Source organism: Centruroides sculpturatus, unplaced genomic scaffold (assembly GCF_000671375.1).
Source record: "Centruroides sculpturatus isolate CEXI.00-Female unplaced genomic scaffold, Cexi_2.0 scaffold274, whole genome shotgun sequence".
Lineage (NCBI taxonomy): Eukaryota > Metazoa > Arthropoda > Arachnida > Scorpiones > Buthidae > Centruroides > Centruroides sculpturatus.
Genome location: NW_019384458.1, coordinates 291,031 through 306,087, shown reverse-complemented (window position 1 = coordinate 306,087; position 15,057 = coordinate 291,031). Strand labels below are relative to the sequence as shown.

Below are 15,057 nucleotides of genomic sequence, written 5' to 3'. Positions count from 1 at the left end.
GTGTAAACGTGTACGTGTGACGTTCGGCGCCGCTTTCCCGTAAGCCTAAAAGTTTGACGATGGTGTTTGGAATGTCGAGCGTGATTCCACCGACTATCCAAACATCATTGTCAAACTTTTAGGCTTACGGGAAAGCGGCGCCGAACGTCACACGTACACGTTTAGACGTTTAAAACATGTGCCTCAACCTCTCTACCATATCTAAATATACTCATAAAAAAATTTTATTAATTATTAAGATATAGATCTATTATCTAATGATGAATTTATGAATCATTATTTATAAATACTAATATGTTTTGTTTTAAAGCTCAATTTTATTTTTGCATATCCTTTCCTTATATTCATTAATTCTTTAATTATTGGAATTTAATTAAATTGGAAAAGACTACTTAGTTAATCACATTAATATTATAAAATTGATTAACTAAGTAGCCATTCACATCTCAATTTTAAAAAACATGCTTCTAATTGAAATAATTTACATCACCTCAAATTCTTTAAGAAAATAACTGACTTCTCCCTGCACAAAAGGTCTGTGATCAAATAGACGAGAATGTATTTCTCCAATATCTACAAAAATACAAAATTCTCATTAAAAATTTTCAAATATAAACATAATCATTAAAAATTTACCATTTTACATTTATTTAACGCAAGAACAAACTTTCTGTATTATAATATATTCATATAGGTACAATTACACCTCTGAACGAGATGGTCGGAACATTATCAGAGCCAAAGACCACACCCACAGAAGCAAAAAAAGTCAAAGGAACCATACCTCTGCACGATACAGCCCTCAAAATCGGCCCACTTCCACGTCACTCCACCAAGACTATTGCATTTAACCATTTAGCCCATGCTATTATGCTAGCTTTGAGTAGCCCACTCAACCATTCACAGAGAAGTTGATGTGATGTAGCTTTAGAAGGCATGGAGACTTGCACCCATATGGTGCATCAGACACAGCATGCACCGTGTCAGTCAAGGTGAGTTTTCACTCACCTAGACTGACACAAAGCATGGAGAATAGGCAGTATAGTACTGGTTTGCAGTAAAAACTAACTTTTGAGGCCAATATCTCGCGAGGGGTCACGTGTATAGGTATGGTTCCATTCACTTGTTTACTCGTAGAGAGAGGTATGTAACTCTGGAGAGGTGGAAAACCCCTCATTCAGAGTTTACATCTTACCTTTATTTATAATCATAATTCATAAATAAATACATCATTTACTATGTTATCGAGGAATTAATCCGCCGTCGGTCACGTTGCCATTAATCATGCAACGACACGTATTTACTTAATTGGCGAGGATAACATTTCCTATCCACTAATAATTAATGTAATGAACGTAAACAAACCTTTTACTACGTTTTCGACTGAAGGAGCCTCCACCATTTCGCTTTTACGTCGAGGAAAAAAATAATACAAACAAACTACGGCAAAATACAAACACTCCTACCAATCCTATGACCCCCTAGCCGCAATTACACTTAAAAATAAAAAATTTTTCTTAATATTATATAATAATTTCTTTGGAAATAATTTTTTATTTTAAATTACTAAATCAAATTTAAAAATAAATACCTTATCTGTAAAAGTTTTAAATTAATTAATTTAATATTTTTATTAGAATTTTTGATTAATCTGAATAGGAATCGTCAATTTAATAATGACAATATGATTATGGGAGGAAGACGTTAGTATAAAGTTCAAATAGCGATAAAAATCTGCTATATTAATTTGGCAACATTTATTTTTTTGAATTTTTAACTCTTTCCTCCCTGTGGGCACATTAGAAGCCATCATGGGTTCGGCCAGTCCACAATGGGGCGGCCGGCTGGTGAGGGACGGCCCGAAATATCTGGAACGGATCACCCCGAAAAATTTCTAGGGAATCCTAGATCGACTTCTCCAGATTCGATCCCGTATTGCCCAGAACGGTAGGCTGCCATTTTAACCACTCCGTCCCTCCCTGTGGGCACTAAGAGAGTTTTATTTCAAGACCCTCGTGGATTCGGTCAGGACCACAATGGGGCGGCTTATTGATAAAGGACGGAGCCCGACATATTGTGTCGGGCTCCGTCCTTCATCGTGAAAAAGTTTCAAGATTTTCGGATCGTCCAGATTCGATTCCGGGTCTCCCAGAGCGGCAGACGCCTTTTAACTTTCGAATAAAACGAAAATGACAAGGTTACATACAATGTAATGTTTTGTGAAACGAAATGAAATATTATTTACATTTTTATTAGGGTTTCTTTCACGGGATCCCGGGATCCCGTTTTCCCGGGATTCCCGNGAGAAGGTTTTTAAAATAAATCTACTCGCAAAATGTACGTCACAAACGTAACATTTATTTGTTAGCATCTTGTCGTCTCGTGGAATGCATCGCATCCACTCCTCAATCTTATCGCTAGGAGCACGGAAGAAATGTCTCTTCTCGTTCGATGACTTATATCCTGCCTTGCATCCTGGCACAAAGCACGTTGGCATTTTTATGGAGCTAAAAAAACAATTATTATAGGTCAAAATCACTGACTTCAGTATATACCTAGCAAGAACAACGATCTCCTGCTAACAGTGGCGCCGACTAGCGGCAAATATTGTCTTTAGCTAAGTTTGAACTATTAGTCGAAAGACCAGTTAATCTACCGACTCTGGTAAGGGTGATTTCGGCCATTCTAGACCCCACCCACCCGTGTAAGAAACCGTAATACTTTCTTTGATCCCCCTCCCCTTCCTTATCTTACGTAATATTTAAGCATGATTTAGACCTCTAGCTGGGGTCATGTAACTAGTAAAAATTCAGTAGCAAGTAAATTATTCTCTCTTCAAAGACAGTTTGCCTTCAGAATTTCGAAGTGCTGCAGAACTATTTCTACTGATGCCTCTCTGATACCAGCAGAGCTCCTTCCTTTGCCACTGTGTATTATAGAAAAGTTTCTAAACTACCACATCAGAATTACAAACATCAAGGCTCAACGACAGTCTCTACTCCTATCTATGGCTGTTCATATGCTACCATTTGCAATTACCCTATCTCTGATCATCACCCCGTAAACAAGGTTATCCTCAGGGTACATTTGGTGTCATCTGCTTCCTGCATGGATAACCATGCAGACATTAACATCTACACAAATGAGTCCAAAAGACCCCTTCGTGTCGGATCAAGTATCTGTATCTTCCTCCAAACTGACATATTTTGCCCGAAATATGTTAGAAGATACAGATACCCCCCACATACTTCCATCTATCAAGCTGAAGAAGATACTGTCTACCAAGCTGTTCAGTGGGCCACTTCACTACCAAACAAAACTCTGTCTATCAACATTTACAGTGATTCTCAATCTGTCCTAAAAGCTTTATTAAATTCCATTTGCAATACCAATAAAATCACATATATCCAGCACAATATTAAAATCTTGTAAATAAGATAACTTTTATATTTGTTCCTGGTCATACTGGCATACTAGGAAATGAAAAAGCCAACTTCGGGGCTAAGTCAGCTGACTCGGACTACACTCGCATCCCTCTTTCACGTAGCAGCCTTAAAAATTACATTCATGACAACGCTATGAAAGTGGAATAAACAATGGTTGAGCAGTAAAACTGGTAGAATAACAAGACCTTATTTTCCTAGTGTTGAATGCAGGTTCTCATCACCATTTAGAGATTTAACTCAACGAGATCAAAAAATAAAAATAAGAATATTACGTAAGACGAGAGCTATTATCACCCTAACCCTGAGTAAGAAATCCTTGANTAGATTAAATTATTTTTTATTAATAAAACTCTGTGAATTTGTAATTATTACTTTATATTGTATTCAGTCCAGGACTCATTGTAATAGTTAATAAATAGTCAGTCATCTTACTAGAATACATGTTTTGTGTATATATTTTTGTACAGAATGATTTAATTGGGATTGAACAATTACTTTGTTCAGAACCTTATGATTGCACATTCACATTTGGATAACTTTTAATGTAAAACATACCTTCATCATGAAATAAAAAAAATTGTTCCATTTATGTTTCATGCTTATGTTTTCATTTTATACGAAGATATTCCACATAAGTGAATCAGCTTGTATGTTGTTGTTATTGCCATAGATAACATCTTTAGCAGTGAAGTTAAAATTTTTCCATGGTATCAATGGAAATGAGAGCCAGGATCTCATGTTTAAATATCTTGTAATAATTTGATTTTCTGTTTGATATATTTTAAGTTAAATAAGAAAAAAATACCAGGAAAAGAAGTTTGAGGATTTGATATTTAAAACATGATTGCTGCTCTTATTGACTTAGAGAATTAGAAATTTTTAATTATAGAACATACACATTAGCATTTTTACATATATTAATCTTGCACACTAATTCTGTTTTAAACACAACTGAGATTTTGCTTCTAAACAGTTTCAAATATTGCATCTTACAGATATCATTTTCATTTTTTCAATTTATCATTAACCTTGAGAATGAGATAAAAGAGAAATTAATAACTTTTATGCAAAAATTGAATAAGAAAAATTCAAATCTAGATTGAATTAAAATTTTAAAATTTGGTTAATTATTTTGTCTGCTTTTTAAGGCATTTTTAAAAACATATTTTCTTACTTTTCTAACTGTTAATATTAAAAATGGAGTATAGATGTTTGTACAATATAATTATTAATAATAATTTAAATTAATAATAATAATAAAATAAATAATAATAATTAATTAATTCATTACAATTTTTTACGTTTGTTGTACATAAAATTTGTCATTAAAAATTAGATCATAAACAAGGCAGTAACTTTACACCCTGAGGCCCCAGAGGTGCACTTTGTAGAAGAAAAAAATATATTATTCTATGTTATAAAGTCAGGAAATAAAACCGATCATTTTAATTCTTTTCATAATGCTTTTCTTGAAAATGAAACATTTAAATATTATTTTAAGAAAACTTTTCTAAAACTGCAAAACAAATTTCATTCTTCTAAATTTACAATTAAAAAAAAAAAAAGTATTTTATTTTAAATTATTTTTAATTTTAATTATTACCGACTGCAACATTTATAATATATAGTTTATTGTAATATTATAAACGTTCAGAATGCAATAATTTCGAGAACCACCACTGTTTTTTGAAAACAAAGGTATAAATTTATGATAATGCTAAAACTCTGGAGAAGTATTATTGTCTATAATAATTGTAGAAAACAGCAGACTATCTTTTGACATAAAAATGGCATGCCACTGTTAAAATGTGTTCTCCACCTCAACCATAGCTAAAAATGATGGTTGTCTTCTATATCAACCTTTGAAGTTTTTTAATCTTTTAAGAAGTTTTTTTTAAAAAATTGATTTAAAAAATATATATATATATATTCAATTTCCAACACAGAAATTTCATCTTTAATATAAATTACCTATTTTACATTTAAAAACTCACTTATTTCTTTCCATATTCTCATTTACAATTTATCTTCTTAATATAAATATACAATTTCAAATATCAACATTTTGAATTGCTTCATTTAATTTAGCACAGAATTCATCATCCTCTTCAAATATTTCACCATCAATTTCATATTGGATATTTAAATTTGTTTGTGAGTCATCACTGTATCTTGCATCATCAATAAACAAAGCTAAGTTTTCTATAATTAAAGTATCATTTATATTTATGTCTGTATCACCAGATACATCACGTAGACAAACAGAGATTCTGCCTTTTATCTGTGTATTTGTTATCAAAGCTGTTAAACTTTTATTAATACACAACTCTTGTAGTCTATGCTTAACCTTTTTGCACCATTGTATTCCATTAAAAGGTTTCAAATTAGATAATCTTGCTTTAATAGCTTGAATAGGAAGACTTAAAAAATCTCTTTGAAGAAATCTCAGAAAGTGTTTCCAAACGTTACATCTCGTTCCATAATCAACATAGAATACTTCAACATAATTAGCATCAGAAACTTCAGATATAATAGCACGATGCCAGTTATTATTGTGAGGCCATATTGCAGCACATATATTATTTACAGCACAAAATTTTTCGGGCATCTTGTATTTCTGACTTTCCCTACTATTGTACAGTTTCTGAAGATCTCTCATAAGAATTTCTAAGGCATCTGTAGTTTCTTTTCCCTTTATCTGAATCCAAATTTGATCAGGACTGTCTACATCTGATACATATACTGGTATAAACTGTTCCAAAATCTCCGGAAGTGGCTGATTCTTATAAACTTCACCTGGAAGTACCACATCTACACCATATTCATTTGGTAACTGAGAAGGATTAGATGTTTCTGTAAAATCAGTTTTTGAGTTCAGAGAGAGAAATATAGTGCCTTTTTCATGTGAAAGTGTAATTGGAATATTAGCAATCAGATCTTCTATGAATGATTCTATGTTGTCATAGCCTAAATAAGACCAAGGAAGTTCAAGTTGAAATTCCATTTTGTATACTTTCTCTAAATCTTCTATAGAAATTTTCTCTAAGGAATTCAATATCTTTATCACATTTAATTTTATTGAATTATCAATAGATGAACTTGTTGTATACAAATAAGAAGCAGTCATGTTTGATTTATCTTGTTGAACTTTATCTGAAGCATACAATAATAAATCATTTTTATAAGAACGAATTATTTTAAAAATTTCAGGTAACGAAGAAGCAACTTCCACCATAGTCTCAACTTCCATCATAGTCTCATCATGATCAAAACCATAGTCAGATAATAATAAAGGTTTTCTAAAAATTTTAAAATACTCTTTTTTGAAACTGGACGGACATATTCCATCAGGATGAAATGCTAAAACTTGTCGAAAATTCTCTTTGATTTCATCGTCTAGTACCATTTTCTTTTTAGGAGGGAACGAATAATCTGGAGATACATTGTTAACAATTTCCTTGTTTAATTTTGAAAACTTTTCTTGACTAACAACTCCTTTTCTAAATGAATCATTTTTAGCATCATCGTCAACTGATTCTATTTTAAGTTCTTTCATATTGCCACATGCCAATTCAAACACGTCATCCGATTTCGATGGCACACTTCTCGAAACAGTATCGGAAGTACTTCTAGCACTAAGTCGCACGACAGAATAACCATTATCGATTTCTAATTTCGCAATCTGTGGAATGCAAGCCAAAAAATCTTGTAATGTATAAAATCCTAAGTATTCAAGTGGTAATTCTTTCATAAAATATTTTTCAAAAGTTTCTAGAAAATCTTCCAAACGTATTCCATCTTTATAAACAGTTAATAACTTTCGAACTTGATATCTAACTTCAATAGGAATCAAATTGCGAAGTTCATTCCGCAAACGTTGTTTCATTCCACAGCACTTTTGATTTTTATCAGTGGCAGATGTTTTATCAGTGATTTTTTATTTCTGTTTAAGGCATTAAAAAAAACCTCCACGTTGTTTATATTTTGAAAACACTCTCGCGTGATTAACCTCGTCAGAAGGAATTTCTTTGTGAACGAGGTTAATGTAGATATTCGTCAATGTTAATTATAATTTTAAAAATATTTAAACGATTATTTTATGTATATTATTTACATTAAAACTATTTTTAAAACTTTTATTATTTGAATAAAATATCCTGTATTCGGAAATTGACAACGGGATGGCCGAGTGGTTAGGGGTTTATTTTTTTTAACTCTTTCCGCTCTCAGGACCGAGCATGCTATGATGCAGAGAGGCGGCTGCACCGTAAGCAGGCGGCATAAGTAGCATTTAAGGGGCGCCATTTCGAAGACTTGCATCATGCCAACCAGTCGCCGAGCGGTCTTCGTCCCCGCATTTGAGCGGACTAGATCTGAACACTGGGAGTTCGGTCGTGGATTCGCGCTTAGCTCGGATCCAAGCATGGAGTTTTCTGGGTTTTCTCCATGTCGACGACGTCTGAATAGGGGCCAGTTTCCCATAAAAAAAAAGTCCTCCCAGAAGGCTCGCGATTAGGCCATTCTATACGACCGGCTCTTCGGTCGCATAGCGATCACCTCTAGTCTCTCGGAGTAAAGGTGTATAGCCATAAGACTCCATATGAACCACCATGTATCGACAAAGACTTGTCTCATAATGAGAAAATCTACCGCTCGGCCCTGTCCACCCTGTAAGCACTAAGATGGCCTTATTTAGCAAGCCCATTATGGTTCTGCCAGGTCCACGATGGGGCGGCCGGATTGTGAGGGACGGGAGTCGACATATCCACGAACACGGAGAAATAATTTTCTCCGTGTTTTTAACGTAGGTAGCGTTGGGGAAGATGGAGTAATTCCCCTTCTAAAATATTTTAGAGATGGTCGGCCAAGCTTAGACTAGGTCGGTCGAAGAGCCGACGCAATGAAGACATCAGCCTGCCATCCTGGAAGATCAAATTCGAGTTATATTTGAAATTTTTATAGATATGCTGGACCCGTTTGTCTTCCAGTCGCATCATTACGAGCTTAGTGAAATCCACGATGGGCCCGATAAAGATTCTCCAGTGTTCACAAGGCGGAAAGAGACAAAAATAAAAAAATGAACTACACCATGGTCGGGTTCGAACACTATCTTTAGTCTTATAATTCATTATAACACGATTGAATATGCCATTCTTTCAACCATATTAACAATCGTTTCTACAGAGAAGTCAGTCACGCAATAAGACTTCGTAATGAGGAATATACTAGTATGAGGATTCGGGGGCATAGAGCAACTTTAATTTGAGCTCTATGTCACTTAATCGACACGCAATCATTGAGATTGGCTCGCTACGTCAAAGGATGTCTTCCTTAGACTTTAAAAAAATAACAGACGTTCGTAATGTGGGGGCCGAGGGGGGCTATAAAAAAAAGAAACTCAATGAACAATAATAGGCGATATATATCGTCATCGTCTCCCTTGCCGTTTGGACTGCCGAGCGGTAACAATCAACGACATGTGGAAGCAGTTGAGTCAAAGATAGATGCTTCTAAAAAATCAATTTTTTAAAAATATTTCCTCAAAATTGATGAAAAAACTTTATGGGTTAATTGTACAAAAATAACCCCCGTTTTTTTGCCTGGACCGCATAGATGCTTCGTTTACAAACAACACAACCGTTTATTAAACACGAAAGAAGCTCACAAGATTTCCGCGATCTTGGAAGTTCTGCGGCGGCTGCGGCCTCTGGGTCTTCCTCTCCTTTCCAAGATATCCCATTTTGAAGGAGTGTCCCTTGTTCGCGAATGAACCATTCCATCACGTCTCGACGACTCCGGGACGATGCGGTCGACTTCCGTTGATGGAAAGACGTCGATCCGAGGTCGGGAGATGGAGACGAAGATGGGTGCGAGACACACACACAACAACAGATCCGTCACTTGGAACTTTCGGGAGAAGAAGCCGTCGCGTCCTCGAATTTCCGGGGTTTTATTCGTTTTCTCTCAGATTCCCCTTTCCGATTGGTCTTTCGTCGTCACCTGATGACAATTCGAAACCTTTCGGGGGCGCGGGAGAGGTCAAAATCGAAGTTTAATTCGATCTCCAACCGGAAATGGTCGACGGACTTACATTCTTCTATTGTTTAAAAGTTAGCGTCGCGTTTCATAAAATAAAAATATATTTCTAACTACTATATTTTTTTCTCTAAAACAATTATTTTAACGCGAATTTTAGTGAGGGTTCGGACCTGTCCAGAGCCTCACAGTAAGAAACCCCTGGAAGTTGTTTTTCCTGACACCAGCCTAGATATAGCGTTAGGCACGCTTATATGTCTATTTTTAGAGGAATTTCGAGTGGGAGGATCGCGAGTAAATGGAGTGGATGTAGACTCAGACTTGTGTCATTAATGAGACCATATTATAAAAAAAACAATGAATTTAATAAAACTATGGAACAAGATACAACAATAATACAATATGCTAAGGAATTAAAATACTTCTGATCTAATCTATGCGCGCGAGAGAGAGTTTACATAAATCTATCATTTATACTACCTTCACATAGGCGGTTTATTCTTGTCTTCGGTTGACGTATGATTCTTTATGTGGGAGGAGATTGAGATGAAAGTGTGAATCTTGAGCGTAACTTCTACGTGCGCATTATAAAATATTGCCAACTTCTTGCGCAGACTTTCATATGGCAATCTTCCTTCGAAGAAATACCTCGAATGGCGGGAAAATGACCCTTTTTTATAGGGACTTCTATCCGGCTCTCTTGGGCGGCCCAGTAGCTTGCGCAAAGGCTGCATCTGATTCATCTCACAAGTCGGCCGTCTAAAAGGAAGTTCAACTTCCCTTCTCTCGAGAATGACAAACGTTACATCCTTTTTGTTTAATATTTTATCAACGAAAATAAAATATTTTATAAAAATTAACCTCCTCAATCCGCGGATCTCACACTAGTGCTTAGCATTAATAAATCTGATTAAAACAAATTATATGAAAAGTTTCGGTTTTTAAATATATATATTATACTAATAATAGAAATAATTTTCTTCTAATTATAATGAAGTTATTATTAAGAATTACTGCGTTAAAATTTATTATTTACAGTTTTACTTTTTAAAATATTTGTAAAACTGGCAACTTAGTTTAGATTCAATGAACTAAAATGGCGTCGGCGTGTAGGGGATCGCAGTTACTAGCAAGTCGATTAAATGTCACGTAAGTTAATAATAATAATAATAAGTTATATACATATAATATAGCTCGTCAGACTTATGTTCACAATAAATGACATAAAACTATTGTTTCTACAAAATTTGTAGAAAAGTATTTAAAAAATAAAATTTCTCTAGCTCATTGCCTCATATTTTGATAAGATTTCTCTTATGACTTATATAAAATTAGAGTCGAGTTATAAACTCCTTAACGTAACCGTATCCGTATTCGTAAATGTTTGTTACACTGGATATCTATAGCAATAGTTATAAACTACCGTAAGGCCTTTTCAGTATCTGTAAAGGAACAAACTTTTTTACGATTTACAAAGCAGTTCATCGTGAGCATTCGCAAAATCATCGGCTGATGTTGCCAGATTTAATACTATAATTATTTATTTATTTTATCATTTTTCTATTTTTTTATGACTCTTATCTTAAAATTTTATATTATTCAGAAGCAGCATTGTCGGTCAAAAATTACATTTCAACCAATTTGTCAAAGTTTCATTGGTTGCTTCTGGCACAACTGATTGTATGTTGACTAATGTGACTTAGCATATGTGCAGTTGGTCAATTCTCCGTATCCCTACCGTAAAAGTTTGATCAATCCAAACTTTTCTTATGGAATACGGTACGGCCATACGGATATGATATGTAGTTTATAACCATGCTATATGGATACGCTTACAGCTACGGATGCGGTATGGATACAGTTACGTTACGGAGTTATAACTTGACCCTTACTCGATTACGTTGTATGTAGATTTATTTACTAATTTGCTGACAAAAATGTAAATAATCTGCACATAATNCAAGTCGATTAAATGTCACGTAAGTTAATAATAATAATAATAATAATAAATTATATACATATAATATAGCTCGTCAGACTTATGTTCACAATAAATGACATAAAACTATTGTTTCTACAAAATTTGTAAAGTATTTAAAAAATAAAATTTCTCTAGCTCATTGCCTCATATTTTGATAAGATTTCTCTTATGACTTATATAAAATTAGAGTCGAGTTATAAACTCCGTAACGTAACCGTAACCGTATTCGTAAATGTTTGCTAGGTAAGGCCTTTTCAGTATCTGTAAAGGAATAAACAAACTTTTTTACGGTTTACAAAGCAGTTCATCGTGAGCATTCGCAAAATCATTGGCTGATGTTGCCAGATTTAATACTATAATTATTTATTCATTTTATCATTTTTCTATTTTTTTATGACTCTTATCTTAAAATTTTATATTATTCAGAAGCAGCATTGTCGGTAAAAAATTACATTTTAACCAATTTGTCAAAGTTTCATTGGTTGCTTCTGGCACAACTTCTGATTGTATATTGACTAATGCGACAGTTAGAGTAAAGGAAAAGGTATCCAGCTAAAAAAAGTGAGGAAAGAATGCGTATAAAGTGCAATTAAAGCTGGAGACCTTTTGCATAACAGTGGATATTTTGGGATAAAGAACTAAAGACATTAATGTTGTTTCAAAGTAACATGGGGAAAACTAAATTTGTTATTAAATTTTTACTTTTATTTTAAAAAATATATAATAATTATATTATCGTGTCAACTATTTCTGTTACCGCTCACGTGTGTGTAGGGAATTGTGGAAGTGACGTCACGCTCGACAGTTCCCCACCAGTCAGGGAAAATTTCCCTGCGTCAGTTGTCCCTACACTCTTGTCGTGTGTACGCGTGTTCGCTGGCTAACGACACCATTTTAGCATTTTTAATGTCGCTTTCTCTCGTAGATGGAATGTATTATGGTGAATTAAAGTAACTCGTTTTGTTAATATCGATGAGTGCCTGCGTATTTCTTAATAAAGTTGTTCTTAAACGAAGCAAATAGCCGGAAATAAAAAATCGTTCGTAACTTTTAAACGGTTGATCGTAAGTAATTTTTTTTAATACCAATCGATTCAGCGTGTCAAATTACATCTAGATATGTCTATGTCTATTCGTTAATATTAANACTGGCAACTTAGTTTAGATTCAATGAACTAAAATGGCGTCGGCGTGTAGGGGATCGCAGTTACTAGCAAGTCGATTAAATGTCACGTAAGTTAATAATAATAATAATAAGTTATATACATATAATATAGCTCGTCAGACTTATGTTCACAATAAATGACATAAAACTATTGTTTCTACAAAATTTGTAGAAAAGTATTTAAAAAATAAAATTTCTCTAGCTCATTGCCTCATATTTTGATAAGATTTCTCTTATGACTTATATAAAATTAGAGTCGAGTTATAAACTCCTTAACGTAACCGTATCCGTATTCGTAAATGTTTGTTACACTGGATATCTATAGCAATAGTTATAAACTACCGTAAGGCCTTTTCAGTATCTGTAAAGGAACAAACTTTTTTACGATTTACAAAGCAGTTCATCGTGAGCATTCGCAAAATCATCGGCTGATGTTGCCAGATTTAATACTATAATTATTTATTTATTTTATCATTTTTCTGTTTTTTTATGACTCTTATCTTAAAATTTTATATTATTCAGAAGCAGCATTGTCGGTCAAAAATTACATTTCAACCAATTTGTCAAAGTTTCATTGGTTGCTTCTGGCACAACTGATTGTATGTTGACTAATGTGACTTAGCATATGTGCAGTTGGTCAATTCTCCGTATCCCTACCGTAAAAGTTTGATCAATCCAAACTTTTCTTATGGAATACGGTACGGCCATACGGATATGATATGTAGTTTATAACCATGCTATATGGATACGCTTACAGCTACGGATGCGGTATGGATACAGTTACGTTACGGAGTTATAACTTGACCCTTACTCGATTACGTTGTATGTAGATTTATTTACTAATTTGCTGACAAAAATGTAAATAATCTGCACATAATGCATATAAATCATAACAAACACCAAAACATATAAATCTACATAATAAATGTGTGTTAAAAGGATAACTTAAGAATTCAGTTACCCAAAACTAAAAACACTATATATCAATCTTCTTTAAAATAAAAACTATTTTTAAATGTAAACTGTATTTTTTAAATTTTTTACAATATCAAGGGCACAATATCAAATTTTTCCCAGCAATGTCAAGTATCTTTGCTAGTTATGAATATTATCATCAGTTATTTAATGTTCTCAGAATTAATATATTACAAAACATAAGAGTTAATTATGCATTTATAAAACTTTGCTTATTGTAATCAAGGTTTTGGTTAATCATTATCTTAATATTTAATATTTAACTTTCAAATAACTACAGAGTGTTTCAGGATGAAAACATGCCTTACTTTTTTAATATGAAAAAATACACTAAACAAACATGAGAACAAAACTAACTACAATTTACCATCCAAAGAAAATTTGAACACTTGTATTCCATATCAAGCAGGTGACAGAATCCACCCTTCAGTGCAGTGTCTTGTCAAAAAAGTCCTTTATTTTTAGTTTTCTTTATGTGAAAGAAATGGAGAGATCAGATTAGGGAGGAAACTGAAAGAGTAGGAGAAAGCTGAAAAGATATTGAAGGGCATGAAGTATGGAGTAATATAAATACAGTGGAACCTCGCTTAATGAGCATAATTTGTTCCAGAATTGTACTCATAATGTGAAACACTTGTTAAGTGAAACAATTTTTCCCATATAAATTAATGTAAAATACGACAATGCATTCCATGCTGAAAAAAATACTGAAATATTTTATGTATGACGTTTATTCAAAGAAAATTGTACAATGTGCATTGTTAATGAATCATTATCATCTTTTCTTCTAGNTGAAGGACATGAAGTATGGAGTAATAGAAATACAGTGGAACCTCGCTTAATGAGCATAATTTGTTCCAGAATTGTACTCGTAATGTGAAACACTTGTTAAGTGAAACAATTTTTCCTATATAAATTAATGTAAAATACGACAATGCATTCCATGCCGAAAAAAATACTGAAATATTTTATGTATGACGTTTATTCAAAGAAAATTGTACAATGTGCATTGTTAATGAATCATTATCATCTTTTCTTCTAGCGTGGAATGAACCAACTGGAATGAGAATTCAATTTGCAGAAAACAAAAAAAAATCACAAATAATATGTTTGATAAACACTGCAAACAATATGCCAAATTCTTGGGCTGTGTAAAGGCTATAATTAAATAATAGAAATTAATTAATTTGACTAGAGCAGTGGTTCTTAACCTTTTAGTGATGAGGGACCATTTATCAAAATTTTTGTATTGCCATGGACCACGAGCTGTTTGGCAGTAATATAGGTTCTTATAAGGTTGTTCTATAAATTAAACACGTAGAAAATTATTCGGAACCAAGAGTATTATATTATTTGCGAAAGTGTTACATTAATTATATTATTTTAGTGCAATTTTTGTGACTGCATACTGTTTACCAACTGCTGAATTCTTGGTTCAGTGCTACTCAAAGCAAA

The 15,057-nt window shown here is 33.3% G+C and overlaps 3 protein-coding genes across 4 annotated transcripts in view; 1 reads left to right on the top strand and 2 right to left on the bottom strand.

Moving 5' to 3' along the window:
- The window catches only part of LOC111620728 (biogenesis of lysosome-related organelles complex 1 subunit 5-like), an 8,503-nt gene extending 7,021 nt beyond the window's left edge, over positions 1–1,482 (bottom strand). For both annotated transcript variants that reach the window (XM_023362717.1, XM_023362718.1), the window contains exons 1-2: positions 1,366–1,482; positions 491–573 (exon numbers count right to left, since the gene is read on the bottom strand). In XM_023362717.1, the coding sequence (XP_023218485.1) occupies positions 491–573; positions 1,366–1,402 (120 nt within the window). In that variant the 5' untranslated portion in view covers positions 1,403–1,482. The remainder of the gene's footprint in view (positions 1–490; positions 574–1,365) is intronic.
- A 3,608-nt stretch (positions 1,483–5,090) lies between these two features.
- On the bottom strand, positions 5,091–8,889 carry LOC111620727 (tudor domain-containing protein 5-like). Its single transcript, XM_023362716.1, has one exon. It carries the CDS (start codon positions 7,330–7,332, stop codon positions 5,497–5,499), a length of 1,836 nt encoding a protein of 611 aa, XP_023218484.1. The 5' UTR covers positions 7,333–8,889; the 3' UTR covers positions 5,091–5,496.
- Positions 8,890–12,609: 3,720 nt separating this feature from the next.
- The window catches only part of LOC111620725 (mitochondrial-processing peptidase subunit alpha-like), a 67,494-nt gene continuing 65,046 nt past the window's right edge, over positions 12,610–15,057 (top strand). The window contains 1 exon segment of the mRNA XM_023362715.1: positions 12,610–12,695. Coding sequence (XP_023218483.1) covers positions 12,643–12,695 — 53 coding nt within the window. The 5' untranslated portion in view covers positions 12,610–12,642.